The 18691-nt window shown below is 39.4% G+C and overlaps 1 protein-coding gene and 1 pseudogene across 5 annotated transcripts in view; one reads left to right on the top strand and one right to left on the bottom strand.

The window, feature by feature from the left end:
* Positions 1-17371, top strand: part of dcun1d5 (DCN1, defective in cullin neddylation 1, domain containing 5 (S. cerevisiae)) — a 35916-nt gene extending 18545 nt beyond the window's left edge. For all 5 annotated transcript variants that reach the window (XM_070892149.1, XM_070892148.1, XM_070892146.1 and 2 more), the window contains 6 exons: positions 6451-6521; positions 12440-12531; positions 12754-12862; positions 12976-13080; positions 13216-13318; positions 13404-17371. In XM_070892149.1, coding sequence (XP_070748250.1) covers positions 6451-6521; positions 12440-12531; positions 12754-12862; positions 12976-13080; positions 13216-13318; positions 13404-13456 — 533 coding nt within the window. In that variant the 3' untranslated portion in view covers positions 13457-17371. The remainder of the gene's footprint in view (positions 1-6450; positions 6522-12439; positions 12532-12753; positions 12863-12975; positions 13081-13215; positions 13319-13403) is intronic.
* LOC139275384 (5S ribosomal RNA) lies at positions 2910-3029 on the bottom strand (annotated as a pseudogene).
* Positions 17372-18691: the final 1320 nt, after the last annotated feature.

Raw genomic sequence — 18691 nt, 5'->3', positions numbered from 1 at the left:
GACAGTCTTCTTGACTCCCTCCAAAATCTTCGATTTGAAAAACAATGGTGTCTTTCAGCGCAGATTTGTGAATGTGCACTGGTTTTCTTAACTCACCAGAAGGTTTTTCGGGAGTGGCTCGATACACCGACCCAAGAGAAAAAAATGTTGGCCAAACTGCGAATAATTGGAAAAAACCGACGCAGACATGAGGGAACATTAAAAAAAAATGGCCTAGAAAAATCCTAACTGCCGCAGATCGCAGGGGGAAACTTTGAAAAAATAAATACGGAAGAAAAAAACGACGCAATTGAGCCCATTGTTCTGAAGTCTATTGGAGTAATGGGAAATAAGTACATTGTATTAATGCAATGCAGCATTTCTGTCAAGAGTCTGTTTAAGTAGCATCGTAGATCTGGAGTAGCAGATCTTGATGAGAAAAGCATGTTTATTCTATCTGTTGACCTGAAGATTTTTACTGTCAAGTTCTTGACTAGTATTTCTACAAAAAAATTTTAATCTTTCTCCCCCTCGCCCAAGAACCAACCAGATCAATGTTAATGAAGTGCATGAATGGTAAGTGGCTTTTAGCTATAAGAAACATGCTGAAACATAAGCTATGCAAAAGGAAATTAACAAATGATTGTGCATATATTTCCCATAAGTAGAGAATGAGAACTTTCTGAATTCCTCTACTCTAATATTCTATAATGGTTATTTAAAGCTTGTCATTTGTGATGAGTTTTGGACAAAATCACATTGTGCTTTCAATAAGAAAATGTAATTGAACATGGCACCACAAATTCTATCTTAAACTTTTGGTGAGTGCTCAAAAGATATCTAACAACATTCTAGAGATAATACATGTTTTTTGTTTTAACTTAATTTCAGGGTCTGTACCCTTTTTCCCCTTCCCTGGGCTATGCATTGGCTGCAACCAAGGATGAGCAGGCAACCTGATACCAGGTTTCTGCTGGTGGCACTCTAAACAAGGCTGTATCAGCACATTTGCTATGAGTGACTTTTGCACAGATAAATCCTCCCTCACTTTTGGAAAATACCAGGCTTCTTTTCAACATCTCCCTATTTCAAAGTGATGAAGAGGGAGGGGCAGGGGATGGCAAGAGTTGAGATTTTATTAACCCCAAATACTGGAGTGTGTTAGTGTACTGTGCCAGTGACTATATAGATCAACATGTATACATATGACCTTCCTTTTAACTCTTTTGGGGGGGGGAAACAAAATAAACAGTAGATCAAGTGCCCCCCGATCTGGGGGACACTCCAGACACTTAACTGCCCCTTTTTCTAATAAATGTTTTTTTTGGGGGGTTTTTTGTGATTTTTTTTTGACATTAAAACCATATATTTTACAAGTGCCCCCTATAAAAGGGGGGGACACTAAAAATCCGGCAATTAAAGCAAATTAAACTTTAAAACATATAAAATCAAATTAAAATTTGGTTGCCGGCGGTAATGATGCACTCCAGTCCCTCCGACGCTCACCTCTCGCGGAAGGCCGCGAGCGTACCGGTAGACACCGCGTGCTCCATCTCCAAGGACACTCTGGCCCGGATGCAGGCGCGGAAGAGAGGCGGGCTGAACAACCGCCCGCTGCCTGGACCGGCTGATGGCACCCTTGGCCGTGCCCAGGAGCAGTCCTACGAGGAGGCCCTCGGACCTACCCGCTCCCCTCCGCACAGGTGCCCAAAGATCAGGAGTATGGGACTGAAGTGCAACCAGAAATTGAGGAGCAGCCCCTTTAAATAATGAAACAGGGGCTGCAACCTCGCACACTCCATAAAAACATGGAACACGGACTCTTCCAGACCGCAGAAATTGCAGGCGGCCTGGGAACCCGTGAACCGGCTTAAAAATTTATTGCACTGCTCCGTGCACCACCCTCCAGGCCAAGTCCCCGATAAATAGTGGGAGGACTCCCGCGTAGAGTGCACTCCATCGGGGACCCCCGCCTCCTCCGGACGGCAAGATGGTACGCCATGGCGTGTCCAGACAGCAGACGAGGATGGCAAGGTTGAGTGTGCAGGAGCAGCCTGTACAGGAAACCCCTCCGCACAGAACTGAAAGGCACGGAGGGGATTTCCCCGAGGCGGCTCAAGTTGTGAGGCTCCCGAGGGTTTGGCGTCGATGAGGAATTCCGTCCGGACAGGGGTCAGTTCGGACGGGATTTCCCCACGTGCTTGAACCTCCTCGATACACCTAACGGAATCAGGGCCCAAAGCTGTTTTTAGCAACTCGATGACATCGGCCGCACAGCGCAGCGCCAGCGCCTCTGCCGCCATCCAGCCCGCTCCTCCGCCATCGGGCAGGTCCCTGTCCCTGGTCACCTCGCCAGCCACAGCCCTCTCGTCCGACTGCCACCTAAAACTTCAGTCGTGGAGGTACGGATTCCCGAGAAGCGGCTCCTGCAGGACAGCCGCCACTCCAGCCGGTGGAGACTTTGTTCCAGACCCTGGTGAGTTCCTTGTAAAAGACAGGCAGCTCCTGGACGGCGGTCCTGACACCCCCGAAGCTCACAAACAGGAGCTGCGTGGCATAGTTGAGGCGGCACTGCTGGCGGAAGAAATACGTCGCCAGCGCACGCCACCTAGGAGGGGGCTCAACGTAAAGGTATCTCTGCAGGGTCTGAAGACGGAAAGTCGCTAGCTGGGCGCTGGCGCACACCAACGACTGACCGCCCTCCCTAAGCGGGAGTCTCAAGACCGCCGCAGAGACCCAGTGCTTCCTGTTGTTCCAGAAGAAGTTCACCAGCTTCTTCTGTATCTTGGCGACAAACGCAGGGGGAGGGGTCAAAGTGACCAGCCGGTTCCACAAGCATAGCAGCCACCAGCTGGTTTATGACTAGCGCTTGACCCCTGTAAGACAGCACTCGGAGCAGTCCTGTCCAGCGCCCTAGGTGAGCGGCGACCCACCTACTGCACCTGGTATTCCTAGGCGGTCTCCCATCCAAGTACTAACCAGGCCTGACTCTGCTTAGTTTCACAAAATCAGACGAGATCGGGCGTTTTCAGTCTAGTGTGGCCGTAGGCTATGACCTTCCTTTTAAAGTGTATCTGGTTCTTCCACTTGTATCTAATTTCTATCCTAACATAACTAATTAGGTAGATTAGGGTTAGTACTCAATATATTGACAATTAACATGGGAGCATGAAATTATTTCATGTATTATATCTCCTCTTACAGCATATTCTCCTTCAGAATTTTTCGTTTAGAAATGTCAAAGTTTAGAAATGTCCATGCTGTGTACTGGAACTTCTTGTACCCAGTGTCAATATTAAACTCTTCTGGTCAGACACAGAATGGGTTAAATAGAGAATGTTCAATGCAGTTCTACCATTATGAATCAACCAGAATTTCAAAAGAATCATATCCCCTTTCCCTTCTTTCCATTATGAAAACACATACACCAGCTTTGTCCAATTTTGGTCTCTCTACCTAAGGAAGAATTATACTTGCCATAGAGGGGGGGGTACATAAAAGGTTCACTAGATTGATTCCTGGAATGAGGGGATTGCCCTAATGAGGAGTGATTGAGAAGATTGGGCCTATACTCTCTGGAATTTAGAAGAGCAAGAGGTGATGTCATTGAAACATACAAGATTCTGAGAGGCTGCTTCCTCTGGCTGGAGAGTCTATGACTAGGGGGGCGCAGTCTCCAGATAAGGGGTCAGCCATTTAGGACTGAGATGAGAAATTTCTTCATTCAGAGCATTATGAATCTTTGGAATTCTTTACCCCAGAACGCTGTGGATGTTTCGGTCATTGAGTATATTCAAGGCTGAGGTTTTTGGACTCGTAATCAAGGTATATGGGGATCGGACGGGAAAGTGGAATTGAGATCAAAGATCACCAATGATATTGAATGGTGGAGCAGGCTTGGGGGGTCGAATGGCCTTCTCCTGCTCCTATTTCTTATGTCTGTTGTTGACTTAATGCAGAATTGTGATACAGGCATATTGGATGTTCCGGGTTTCTGTCTCTGCTACTTTGATTTCAGAGGGACCATTTCTTAGCTGTTTGGTTGTGGGGGGGGGGGGGGTTGGTTTAAGAGGAGAAACCTCTATATTACTAGACGATTTAAATACATGTCTGCAGTTAAAAAGACAATCTTGGCACACCCCGTGCCACCTGACTTATTTTGTATGAGCTGCATGTGAGCATTTCTAGTTCCTGTGCATTTGTATTCTGTCAAATTTCTGAACTACTTTTGTATCAATATTTGGGGTTTTTCTGCATGAAAAGCAAGTTAATTTTGCTGTGTTTCTCTTTTTAATTGCAGCAAATAGAAATGAGTTTACTTCAGTTATTTTGCTGAGTGAGTTTGTCTATTGGAATTCATTAGTCTTACCAGTAGAAACCTGGACGTGTTGTTCCTAATGCTCCCTTCTTGCCTCAACTGGCTTAGCAACCACTTTACTTACCAAGTAACAACCAAGTATGTTAATTCAGCCCAGTAAAGCTGGAAACTATAAGAAATTAGGCACAGCTGCAAATTTGTATAGCCTGATTCACCTGACATGACCATTTCTGGATAATGAATGATTTATAGATCAGTAGCATTAGAACTTAAAGTACTTGTTCATGTGTATATAATCATCTTTTGAGCTTTGAAATCCGAAACCAAGATTAGACTAAAGCCTCAAACTGAAAGTTTTATAATCTGTGTGTTTCATCTGCTTGTGCAGTTTCTGTTAAAATATATTTGGATTTATTGTTTGGTTAGTATCTGTTTTTTTTCTGTACTTATAATTTATTTGGTATTTTTAATTTCCTGTGAAATCTTTAAATCTTCCACAAGGTGACTGAAAGATGCAGCTAAGCATTATATCAGGGCTTTTAATCTGTTTACTGGTCACCTTTTTTGTACCTATTAAGATAGCACTGTCAGCTGAATAAGCTGCCTGTGTGCACAGCACAGTGGACTGTTTAAAAGGCCTGATGGTAGTTAGTAGGGTGGGCGCTTACTCATGATCTTGGGCAGCCCTCTTCCATCAACATTGAACCAGTTAATAAAGCAATGGAGTAAAATCCATGATCAACTGTTGCCAAACAGTCTTTGTGGTCCATTATTATTCAAGTAAAGAGGGTACCACAGTATTGAAAGGTGGAAGGCAGAACAGGAAGAAAGTGAGCCATGGACTATGTTGGAGAGTCTTGGGCTGAGGGAGTAGTTGTGTGATGAATTGGGTCAGAAGAGGGCATCAAGGGTACAGGGCATGTCTCTCATGGAGGAAATGAGCTTGATGAGGACCGTAGGAGGGATGAAGTGGCTTAGTTGAACGAATAAAAACATTTTTTTTTCTTCCCCGTCTTCAGATCGATTTAGTGTGTGATGCAGTATATATAAGACTTTATTGTATAGATTACTACCATTCGATAACTCCGTGCAGTTTTGGGAAAGAAGTAAAATAGATAATGCACACTTTAATTGTTTCCATTGGTCTTCTTGGGAATAGATCCAGTCATAACACTTTTTTGTATCTATCTGCCTTTGCATGTACTAGTAGAGTGGGAAGGCATAGCACTTGCACTTGCCCAATTCAAAAACAACTTTAAATCCACTGATTGCCCCAAAGTGGATTTAAAGTTGTTTTTTAAATGGCTGGTAAATATGCTACATTAATTATCTTAATATAACTTTCAGATAATGTTGCAGTATTGTATCAAATGTAAGCTTTAGCAGTGCCATATTGGCAAGATAACAAACTCCTTCAGAATTGGTTATTTTGTACTCCTTATGGAAATTGAGTTAATGACATGTGGAGCTTCCTGGGACCTCAAGCCATATGATGGATGATTGAGTGTCGACGACAAGCCACAAATGCAGTTTTGCTTAGTGTCTTAAGAATCTTAGATTTTAGTGTGGGTTTTATTTTTTTTGTTCTAGGTTTTCTTCAGATAGTTTAGTATCTTGTATAATTGTTCTTTGCTGGTGACTGGTTAGCACGTTCCAGTCCATTATCCACTTAAAACAAAATTCCATGTTTTATCCATTTGTTTTGTAGACTGACCGGAGTCTAGTTTCAAGAAACATTTGAGAGTTTGAGCAACTAATTATTCTTTATAAACCAGGAAAGGGAAGAGGGCAATTCAAATGTGTCATTCATTTAGATTTGCTGCACTGTACACATTGGATTACGTCAAAATTTTAATGTGTTGGTGTTTATGTGCTTGTTACTTATGAAACTGCTCCATTTTGGTCAGGTTAATACCGTAAGGTACTGACCTGCCTTACTGAGAAAAGCACATGCATGTGATCACCTGGTCTAGCCACACAGCAGTTACTTTTTTTTTAAACCTGCTTCTATTCAAATTGGAGGCAGAATGAAGCTTGCCTCTTATGTGGGAAAATATCTTTAGTTGAACTTCATACAGGGACTCCCTATGGTGCTTTAGAACTGATTGATTTGGACGGAATACAGGACTTTTTTTTCCCCTTCTCTCTTAAAGGAACCGATGAAGTTGTTGGTCCCGAGGGAATGGAAAAATTTTGTGAAGATATAGGTGTGGAGCCTGAAAATGTAAGTTTATCCTCTTTTGAAAACCAGGAATTACTGAAGTGACAGTCTATTAAAATAACTGCAAAGTAAAGTTGTTTATACCATGTGTAGTTTCTAGTTATAGAACTTACTTTTGAATTTAGTTACAGTAAAGGAGATTTTTACTTTTAATTTGGCAGTAGGTAGTTTCAATTTTTTTCAGTTTTGTATCAGAACCTTTTGTGCTATTTGTCGATGTGCTGCCATTTTGTTGAGATGAATTTCTACCATTATTTTAAATTGCAGTTTACTTACCTCATGCTGGTGGCTGGTCCAAATAACATATCCCAAAATAGTAAAAGCTATTATGGTTATGAAAATCTAAAGATTTGCTTTACGACGTTTACATGAAAGGGATGGACCTGCTACTTACCATAAGGAAGTGTGTGACCTGTAGCTGGCTGCCCTGACTGCTATTGTGAAAATGTTAAATGAAATATGTTGGCATACATTCATCTACTGGCTGTGAGTGAAAGGGATGCAGGCCAAGGACTTATCCAAGCCTTGCATTCATAAATTTTGTGCACCTATGTTGTTCCTGTAATACCAAAGTGATGCCCTAGAACATGCATTTTGTGCACACATACTATGCCTATTGTACTTTCTTTGCAATTTCCCTGAGCCGTTGTGCTGTTATGCAGGCATGAGTCTTTGAAGCTATTCATCAGGGCAATCTGATGTGTGCATGTTACAGCACATCATTTTAGTTCAATACAACCAATTCTGATAAGGAGCAAACTATCCCTCAAAATTTCAGGACATCTCTAATTCTGGCTACTGTGAAGAACAAGAACAGTGTGCATAAAATCTAGGAAATGGCAAACATTTGGAGAAAAAACTTCGAACATCACCTCCGAAAAAGCTAAAGCAAGTGCATTTGCTCTATTGTGCTGACTTTGGGTGGGCTAAATGACCCTTTCTTGTCCAATAATTTAAATTGAGAGCATCTTTTTTGTCATTAGCAGTGATACCTACAATTCTGGAATTCCCTCCCTAAACCGTGTGTGTGTCCTGCGCGCACTCCGTCTCGTGTCTCCTTTTTAAGACATTCTTTAAAACCTAACTGTGACCAAACTTTTGGTTACCTGTCCTAAAATCTCAGTGTAAAAACTTTGTTTGATAACGCTCCTATGAAACACCTTGGTACATTTTACTACTTTAAAGGCGCTATATAAATGCAAGTTGTTATTGTATGATGCACATGGTAACATTAACAATTTTTATCTTTTTGCGTGTGCACATTGCGACCTGGTTGACTGGCATGTAAAATAGAACTTAATTACCTCCTTTCTAACCTGAATGAAAGCTTAGAAAGATTCTTTCACCAATCAATGATTTTGATTCATTCTGTGCTAATTCCTCTATCTTTTTCACTTTTGACCACTTTCACATTTCTGTTTAATGTAATCTATAGTTTTAATTATACCTAATTTTTATCATTGTAGGCAGGTGGTTACTTGGCTGCTTGTCTCCCATTGAGTTCTGTTTGCCTCACTCTAATCCTGTGCCTGCAGTAAAGAAGCCATCCCCTAGAGGGTGCTCTCATTTTCTATTTTATATGAAAGCCTTAGTAATATTGTTCATGATAATGTCTGGAAAGAAACTTGCAAGAAGCAATGGCAGAGATTTTTAGTAGTGCACTAGATCCGAATAGTCAAACTTTTGGCCAATAACTTCAGAGACTTGCCATAAGACAACTCCATGTGCTTATTTTAATAGCAAACATGCCATATATACAGACTTTAAAATAAAAATCTGAGCACCAAAATTCATGAACTGTTTTTATTTAGCAATGGATGCAGTACACCAAGTATAATTAGCTACTTTTGTGAACTAGATTATCAACAGTGCTAGTTCAGTTGCAGATCAGATATTGCAAATCTCTTTGACCCTGCAAGTATCAAGTGGATAGGTTACACATGTTGCTCCACAGTCTTAACTCAACTCGGATGTCCCAGCAGCAGCAGGCTCCATAACTTCCCATGAGGCTCAACAACCTTTTCAGTCCTCCATCCCAGTTGGGAGTGAGATTACAATCTTCAGTAAGTAACACTTAGGCACTGAATTTTCAAGTTTCAAACATCTGATTAGGCTCCAGGACCAAAAATATGGTGAAGTAACATGGAAAGCTATTGAGCTACTTGCTTCTGGCAGTTTATAGATAAGACACAATTTATGCTATCATCTTAGATGAACAAGATGTATAATACAGGAAGAAACTTATGCATTATCTGCTACCCAAAATGTTCCTTTTAGGACTAGCATTTCTTTTCACTGCCTCTGTGTGGTCCAGCACCACAACATTGGCCTTTCTTGGTTCCACTTCTACTTGTCCCAATTTAGCCAACATGTTTCCTTCTTGCTCAATAAAGAAAGAAAGAACTTGCATTTATATAGCGCTTATCACGACCTCGGGACGTTACAAAGTGCTTTATAGCCCATGAAGTACTTTTTTTTGAAATGTAGTCACTTGTAATGTAGGGAAATGCAGCCAAGGTTCCATAAGCAGATAGAGATAATGATCAGAATTTTTTTGTGATGTTGGTTGGGGGATAAGTATTGACCTGTACCCACACAGTCACCTCCAAACTGCCCCAATATTTCATGGTCTGAGGGGGACAGGGAGGGTACCTCCTATTCCTCATGAATGACTATACAACTGTGCTGTCTGGCTGTTGCAACGCAATCATTGATGAGCCTGTTCGTTCTTCAACTAAACATCAGCATGTTTGAAGCCATCCTGTTCAATTCTCACCAGAAACTGCAATCTCGTTTCCAAAATCATCCCCCTCCCAGGAAGCTTGCTCAGTTACAACCTGTGTCTAATATAGAAGCATGATTGATTTCATATTATATGTGGAAAGAATTTGATGCATGTTGCAGAGGGCTGGGTAGGATCATATAATTTAGGCACTTTCTGTAGGATTTCGCCTATTTGTGTGTAAAAGACTCACTGCTATAAGGTAAACTAATTTGGACTCTGACAAAATAAATTTACTCTGTGATTCCAATGGCCTGGAGTACCTATATCTAATATATGATGTACTACATTTGCCTTAAAAATGACCTGGATTCTCAAACGTCAGATATTAAGCTTTATGCAAATGTTGCTTAAGCATAAATTGAAAAATGGTTTTATTCGTTGATGTGTTTGTGGAGAAGTGGAATATAAAATACTTGAGAATAAATTTTAGTTAATGGTAAAGGGGGCCATTCAAATAGGGGGAATGAAAGGGAATGTAGTTGTGGTAGTGCGCAGTATAGTCAGAGGGATAGATACTATTTTCTGCAGCCGCAACCTGTTTTGTTGCCTACCAGGGTTAAAGACGACATCTTGCGGATGGAGAAGTACTTGGAGTGGGAAGGGCAGGGTCCAGTTGTCATGGTCCAGGTAGGAACCAACAGCATAGGTAGAACTAGGAGAATGAGGTTCTGCTGAGAATTTGAAGAGTTGGGTTTCAAATTAAAAAGCAGAACCTCAAAGGTAATAATCTCTGCATTGTTACCCAAGCCACACGCCAATTAGCATAGGGATAAGCAGATTGCAAGGTTTAATACGTGGCTCAAAGAGTGTTGTGGGAGGCGGGGATTTCGCTTCATGGGGCACTGGCACCGGTACTGGGGAAAGAGGGAGCTGTTCCGTTGGGATAGGCACCACTTGAACTAGTGTCCTGGTGAATCGAATAACTAGGGCAGTAGACAGGGCTTTAAGCTAATGAAGGAGGGTGGGAGGATTCAGGAAAGAGTAAATTTAAACGCAGCAAGAGAAATGTCGGCTCTAGAGCAGAGCAGAGTTTTGGGTAAAAATAAGCAGTGTAGGTCAGGAAGGGATAGAGAGTAACAGAGGTAATCAGGCATCAGTGACTCGGGTGACATCCAGGCAAAATAGAAAAAAGTTAAAGCTGAAGGCACTACATCTGAGTGCGCGAAGCATTCTCAACAAAATAGATACCGCAGATAGAAATTAATAGGTCTGATCTAATAGCCATTGCAAAGTAACTTGGGTTGGGAACTAAATATTCAAGGATACTTAACTCTTAGAAGAGATAGGCAAATTGGAAAAGGAGGAGGGGTAGCCCTGATAACAAGGATGGGATAAAGACAGTAGAGAGAAAGGATCATGTCTCCGTAAAACAAGTATAATCAATTTGGATGATGCGAAGAAACAGCAAGGAGCAGAAAACATTGGTGGGAGTTGTTTATAGGCCCCCAAACAGCAGTTGTAATGTACGGCAGAGTATAAATTATGAAATTAGAGGCACATGTAACACGGGTAATATGGTAATCATGAGGGACTAGCTTATAGACTAGGCCAACCAAATTTGCAGTAATAATGTGATTGACGAATTAATGGAATGTATACAAGAGAGTTTTCTAGATTAGCATGTTGAGGAACCAACTAGGGTGCAGGATATTTTAGATCTAGTATTGTGCAATGAGAATGGGTTTATTAATAACCTTGTAGTAAGGGGGTCCTTTGGGAAGAGTGACTATGACATGATAGAATGGCAAGTAGATTGGGAAACTACATTACAAGGTATGATGGTAGACGAACAATGGCTAGCGTTTAAATAATTAATACATTTACAACAAACATACATTCCTTTTTAAGGCACAAAAACTCCACAGGAAAAGTGGTCCAACCGTGGCTAACGAGAAGTTGAAGATAGCATTAAATCAAAGGAAGAGGGTTATAATGTTACCAAAAAGAGCAGTAAGCCGGAGGATTGTGTGGATTTTAGAATTCAGCAAAGGAGGACCCAAGAAACTGATAAAGGGGAAAATAGAATGAGAGTAAACTAGCAAGAGATATAAAAACACATTGTTCAAGCTTCTATAGGTATGTAAAAAGGAAAAGATTAACAAAAGTAAATGTGGGTCCCTTACAGGCTGAGACAGGAGAAATTATAATAGTGAATAAGGAAATGGCAGAGAAATTAAACAAATACTTTGTGTCTGTCTTCACGGAAGAAGATAAACAAGAACATGGCAAATGGAATATAATGTGAAGTTATCCACTTTGGTAGGAAAAATAGAAAAGCAGTATTTTTTAAATGGTGAGAGATTGGGAAATGTTGGTGTGCAGAGGATTTTGGGTGTCCTTGTACACAAATCACTGAAAGTTAACATGCAGGTACAGCAAGCAATTAAGAAAGCAAATGGAATGTTGGCTTTTATTTCAAGAGGATTTGTGTATAAGAATAAAGATGTCTTACTGCAATTATATAGGGCCCTGGGAGATGCACCTGGAGTTTTGGTCTCCTTTCCTAAGGAAGGATATGCATGCCATTGAGATAGTGTAACAAAGGTTCACCAGACTGATTCCTGGGATGGGGGGCATTGTCGTATGAGGAGAGATTGAGTAAACTAGGCCTATAAGAGTTTAGAAGAATGAGAAGTGATATCATTGAAACATACAAAATTCTTACAGGGTAGATGCAGGGAGGATGTTTCCCCTGGCTGGGGTGTCTGGAACCAGGGGTCACAGTCTCAGAATAAAGGGTTGGCCATTTAGGATTGAGATGAGGAGAAATTTCTTTTCTCAGATGGTGGTGATTCTTTGGAATTCTCTACCCCAGTGAGCTGTGGATGCTCAGTCTTTGAGTATATTCAAGACAGAGATCGATAGATTTTTGAATATTAAGGTAATCAATCAAGAAATATGGGCATAGTGCAGGAAAGTGGAGTTGAAGTAGATCAGCCATGATATTGAATGGCGGTGCAGGCTCGAGGGGCCAAATGGCTTACTCCTGCTCCGAATTCTTATGTCTTGTCTACTGAAGCTATATAGCTCTTTGTGGCACTTTTGATGGGGTTTAAACTGACAGCATATAGTAGTAGATGGTGACGTTGCTAAAATTCGCTGAAAAGTGATCCTAATCAATTTTTTTTGTCTGCAGATTATCATGTTAGTATTAGCATGGAAGCTGGAAGCTCAAAACATGGGATTTTTCACTAAAGAAGAGTGGCTAAAAGGAATGACCTCATTACAGTAAGAAATCTCAGTGATAATGCAGATCTGGAATAAAATGAATGCATGGCAGTCCACTCCCTTCTGTTTAACCACTATGCCATGTATACATTTTCACTAACTACATGCTACAGCTTCATGCCAGTAAATGTGTGTGTACCAAGTATGTTGAGCTTCCAGATTATCATTTGGGTCTTTTCTTAGGAATATCCTATTTTTAATACTGTATTTATTTTAACCTAGATGTGACTGCACAGAAAGGCTGCAGAGCAAATTTGACTATTTGCGCTCACAACTGAATGATCTGTCAGCTTTCAAACAAATTTACAGATATGCCTTTGATTTTGCTAGGGTAAGACAAAATAATTTTTTTTGCTTGTATTGATCTTTGAGCTGTTGCTTAACATTCTTTGATGAAAGTTGCCAAACTCAAAACCTCTAATTTTACAATGTGCTCTCTTTTAGGATAAAGACCAGCGTAGCCTTGATATTGATACTGCTAAGTCTATGTTAGCTCTTCTCCTAGGAAGAACATGGGCTCTGTTCTCTGCCTTTTACCAATTTTTGGAGGTACTTTGTTAATTGTTTTTTTTTTAAATAAAGCTTTTCTTGAAAATCATTGCAAAGAAATTCCAACTACAAATTTGATAACTTTTTTTCTTTCTAAGTAAGTGTTTTTCATAATAGCATATGAACTCTTTGCAGCAATCAAAGTACAGAGTTATGAATAAGGATCAGTGGTTCAATGTATTGGAGTTCAGCAGAACTGTACTTGCAGACCTAAGCAACTATGATGAAGATGGTGCATGTGAGTTTCTTTCTCATAAATACGATTATGCATTTATTCCAATATAATCACAAATAAATTGTAATTTAATTTGTTTTCCTTTCAGGGCCTGTGCTTCTTGATGAATTTGTTGAGTGGCAGAAGACAAGGCAGTCATAACCAGTTGGAGGGGAAGAGAACTAAGGGGAGAGCAATAATGCTTTGCTACCCGACCAAACTACACCTTTAATTATGAAGTGGAAAGTATTTGTCAGAAGCCATCTTTTATGCTAGCTACAGACTTTTCAGTGTTACAAGTGGGGAGAAGGTTTTCAAGTTGCATCTGTATTAAGCATTTTATTATGTATTCATTGACTATGGCACCGGATGTTAGGATTTTGTCCAGTCTTGAGTCTTAATGCTTTTGGCGATATCTGTTTATAAACTTCATAAAGTACTTTAATGAAGCACATTTAAAAAATTATAGGTTTTCATTAGAAACAGAAATCGTCATCAGTTTCATGTTTGACTGTGTAAATAAACGGCCTTGAAGGGTATGGATGTGTTTTTCAATTGTTGGAAAGTGTATGCTATTGTATCAGACACATGCCGCTCTGGTACCATACCAAAAACTTACTGAACCTCATCTGTTATTGTAACTATGTAGCACCTTTTCTGTGATATAGTATATCAATAGGTACTGGTGCTAGTCCTAGGACTGTGTGCTCAGGGTTTATGGTAATGACAGCACCACTGCAAGGCCCATGTAATAGAGAATTACAAGTGGTACAAATGTATGTTTAAATTTGTTCAGGTACAGTGTTGTTGAGGTATCCACAGAATGATTTGCCTGTTTCCAAAAGCTTTTATTTTACCCCCACTAAGAACAAAGCGGAATATAGTCATATACACCTGAGTTGGGGTGGAAAAATGTGTATAATCAGAACTGCATATACAGGGTAATAGAAGTCATCAGTACTGGATGAGCAAGTATGTGGTTTTGACTAGTTTTTAGTAAAAGCAAGTAAGTTGCCACATCACTAAGTAATTGGTCTACTGTACTAACTACAGTATTTGATTATTTTACAGTATTAGCTTCAAATATTTGACTCCAGAGTATAAAGTTGTAAATTAGCCTGAACTAAGCATTCTTATGCTATTGATTAGTTGAAGCTTTTGTAAGATGGTGATACTGTGGATCCTTTAAATTTTTTTTAAAAAACTTTTTTCTTGTGTTCTTTAGTGTCTAAAAGGCAAATTGAAATTTTGTCAGTGGATCTCGTGTAAAGAAAGTCATGACCTAAATACTCAGAATTGAAACATTGAAACACGAGTGTAGTGAATTCTTTAATTTTTTTTCCTTAAAGCTTCAGCTTTCAGCAGATTCTTCCCAATCCCCAAAATTAATCTCTGCTGATATAATAACAAACAGTATGACCAGTCTAGAAACACTAAAAGCTACGGATTTACTGTTCATTTAAAAGCCGACTGACAAAGAAAATGTGGAGTGGTGTTTTGGGATGCACTTTACACAGTTCTGTACATCCTAGTCCCAGTTAATAATCAAAATTGGTGCAGTTTTTGTTTTTCACTAGTTCATATTTTGCAATTGACCCATATGGTCTTACAAATTTTAAACTTGGTGGTAGTTCTCTGGTCTGGCAGTGCATAAGAGCCCAAACTCTGGATTGTTCAACTGAGTGTGCTAATTAATTAACACAGTAACCACTAAGCTGGTAAATTCCTGTACTGGTTTCATTCATTCGGCTTATACAAGCTATGCAGATATGCAACCCATTGCTGGAGAGAGAATTCTGTTCATTATCTATTCCAGTTTACACCAGCACCATCTTGTACAAACTATCAGTAAAAGATATTAATGTAAATGAGACTGAAATTCCTACAGAATGGTAGAGCCAGTTACTTGAAAAGTGTGCTTTTTAAGTTGCTAAATGATTTATCTTGACTGTTTCACTACAGAAATAATATACTCATTCTTGAGACATTTTTTTCCCAGTCATAAAGTGATCATAACAAGTTCAGTTCTGAGATAAAACAGTGGATCTTCAAGTAAACAATTTTTTTCTAAATCCCTACAACTATTGGGTAATTATTCAACGGTATGAAAAACCCTGATATCAAAACTTTAAATTTGTGTGGCTCCTTTTTCTTAAAGAACAAAAGCGCAACGGGTGGTTTAATGCTTATTTTATTCCTTTTCCCCTCAGTGAGCATCATGCAAAATTATTTTTTAAAACAGATATTCCTAATGTTGCCATATATTTCTAGCTTTTTTGAAGATGTGTTATTTTAAATTTCACCAGGGGGTTACTGCACTGATGTCAGCTCTGGGAGTGTCAGAAAACTGCCCATTTATAACTAGCTGCCAAGCTTACAAAATGTCAGTATTGTCGATGTACTTGCAGTATTGAATTTTTGTGGCTTCAATGCCATTGAATTTGAAGAGATTCCTTGTGGAGCCGTTTACTGATGTCACTGAAAAGCTTCCTGGTGAGAAGGAGACCAGGGCCAGTAGGCTGGAAAATGTATAATAATACTGAGGCATTTATATTTTTTTAAATGTACACTGTCGAGATTTATCTTGCAAATTACTTCACTTTGCCCATCCAGTTTTTTTCTTCCCTTAGAAGTAATCGAACTGAAATGATAAAGCATGGGGCCCAACCAATTTCTACTTGTGTCAGACCCTTGAAAAGCAGAATACAAGTTTAACAATACAATTTGATGCTTTGTATTTGGGATTTAACTTTTGGACTTTGTTTTAATAGACGACATAGTTACTTAAAGCTTCCCATTGCTATTTTTTTTTATAAACCTGGGAACCCCCTTTCTCTGTAAAAACATAAGGCATTTATGAACCATAATGTTTTACCCATGCGCTCTAACATTCTCTGTTACTAACTTTAAAATACTTAATTGAACTGGCTTGGTTTCAGAAATGAGCATGGTAGGAACTGTGTGTATTTTTATGTTTGCCATCTTTAAGTTCACTCTGTTGCCTTTTAAAAGCCTAAACCTCCTAAGTGACACATGCCAAGTTCTGGTTGTCTGCAATATGTGACTACACTTGGAAAAAGTTAATCATTTGGGTGTGAAGTGCTTGGGGATGTCCTAGGAACTGAATAAGGTGCTGTCTGAATGCAAGTGTTTTTTTCTTTCTTTCCTTTCCCAATTGGGATATGCTTAGAATTGTCAGAATTCCCTAAAGTAGGGAAACCAATAGTTTTAGCTTAAATCCAGAATTTCTGAAGCATATCTGATTTGTGTTAAAACTTACAAAATGGTAAAGTATGCTCTGGGTGTGCAGGGAAGGGTATTATATTGTACATTAAATAATGCCCTAATCTTTGAGAGTCTGCAATGCAGTATTTTTTTTAAATCAAACAAATGGACTGAAGAAATTTACCAATTGTTTAAGTTAAATGTATGTAATAGCATTTTTTTAAAGGGGGATACTGTAGTTGAAACCTACTCTGAATATTTTTCAGTGTACTTTAATTATTCTAATATGCTGCTGAATATATAATTGCAACTTTTTTTTTGTTTCAGATTTCCACAATTATATGTGTTTTGATAATCCTTCAGTTCTCCCTCGATTTGAGGCAAAAGAATATTGTGGGGTTACTATACATTTAAATTACTTAGACATCCCAGTATTGCTCACAACAATCAATCCAATCCAGTATCAGTTTATGGCTTTTAAAAATACTATTTCAACTTGTTACAACTTTGCATTGTTAGAAGAATCCTACAAAAGGAGTACAACTTCCTTTCTGATTTCACTGTTCCTACTGAAAGTGGTATCCACTCACTGTGTTACCTTTGGATCTTTGATTGGAATTATGTTTATATATTTTTGCATTGCCTAATTGCAAATCTATTTAAATTGAATGATAAACTTTATAAAGACAGTTCATAATGGAATATAAAATAATGGCTTTGCATGTTTTCATATTTAAAGATATTGGTGAAAAGAGGCGACCCAATGCAATGCAGCCTGAAGCAGGACTACTGACATGCCAAGAACTGTGAACTCTGGCATTTTAGTTGTACAATAAAGAAAAAGGAACAGTGTACATGTGTCTTAATTCATGATTGGAGGCTACACTGAAAATTAGTTTTCCCCTTAGCTAAAGTATGACCAAGAATAACACGAGTTGATACTTTTAAATGTTTTACACACCAAGAAAGAACAAGTTTTGTATTTTTAACATTTCAGAATATAAGGCTGGGGCATAATGGAATGCCTGTGTTTTCAGATACAGGATCATTTTGTACAAAAATAGTTGTGACCCCTGATCCATTCTATTCCCCCAAAAAATCAGATATTGCACAAACTATTTTGATAGTGCTGAAAAAATATATATAAATACCAGCTTAAAATCATGTTTCTAGAAATCCAACATGCTTAATATGGATGAGGATCTCTATAATTGTCTCAATGATACTTCACATTAATTACAGATTGGATTATAAAAACATACTTTATTTTTGGACTGAATATTTAACAGTTTGGAATGCCATTTCTTGGTCTCATTTTAAGAATGACTTTAAAAGAGAATACAGAGGGGAGTAGGGAAGTTCATTCACCCTATCGAGCCTGCTTCAGCCAGAGTCCAGGACTGATTGGTAGAATGTCTTCCCTCCCATTCCACCTGTTGACCCTCTACTTCAGGGAAGACTAATTTCCTTCCCGTAACTTCAGGAGATAGAGATAGAGGCTGCTCAATTTATATCCATCCATCTTTTAAAATTAATCCTAAATCTACCTTTGAGAGTTTGTTCCACATATATACTCACCTATGGGTGAGGATTAAAAAGTAGAATGATATAGCACAGAAGGAGGCTATTTGACCCATCGTGGCTGTGCCGGCTCTTTGAAAGAGTTATCCAATTAGTCCCACATCCCTGCTCTTTCTCCATAGCCCTGCAAATGTTCCTCCAAGTATTTATCCAATTCACTTCTGAAAGTTAGTATTGAATTTGCTTCCACCGCCCTTTCAGGCAATGCATTCCAGATTGTAATTTTCTGTGTGAAAAATGTTTTCCTTGTGTTGTCTCTGGTTCTTTGCCAATTTCTCTCCCCCTACCTCAGCTCATTTGCTGAAACCCTCATCCCTGCCTTTGTTACCAATGCACCCCTGGCTGCCCTCCCATTTTCTACCCTCCGTAAACTTGAAGTCATCCAAAACTCTGCTGCTTGTGTCCTAACTCACACCAAGTCCTGTTCACCCGTCACCCCTGTGCTCGCTGGCCTCCATTGGCTCCGGGTTAAGCAATGCCTTGCTGTTAAAATACTCATCCTTGTTTTCAAATCACTCCATGGCCTTTTCCCTCCCTATCTCTAACTTCCTCCAGCTCTACTACCCTCTGAGTTATCTGTGTGCTGCTCCA

This window comes from Pristiophorus japonicus, chromosome 10 (genome assembly GCF_044704955.1).
Source record: "Pristiophorus japonicus isolate sPriJap1 chromosome 10, sPriJap1.hap1, whole genome shotgun sequence".
NCBI classification, from domain to species: domain Eukaryota; kingdom Metazoa; phylum Chordata; class Chondrichthyes; family Pristiophoridae; genus Pristiophorus; species Pristiophorus japonicus.
This window is presented reverse-complemented; position numbering and strand designations above follow the sequence as displayed.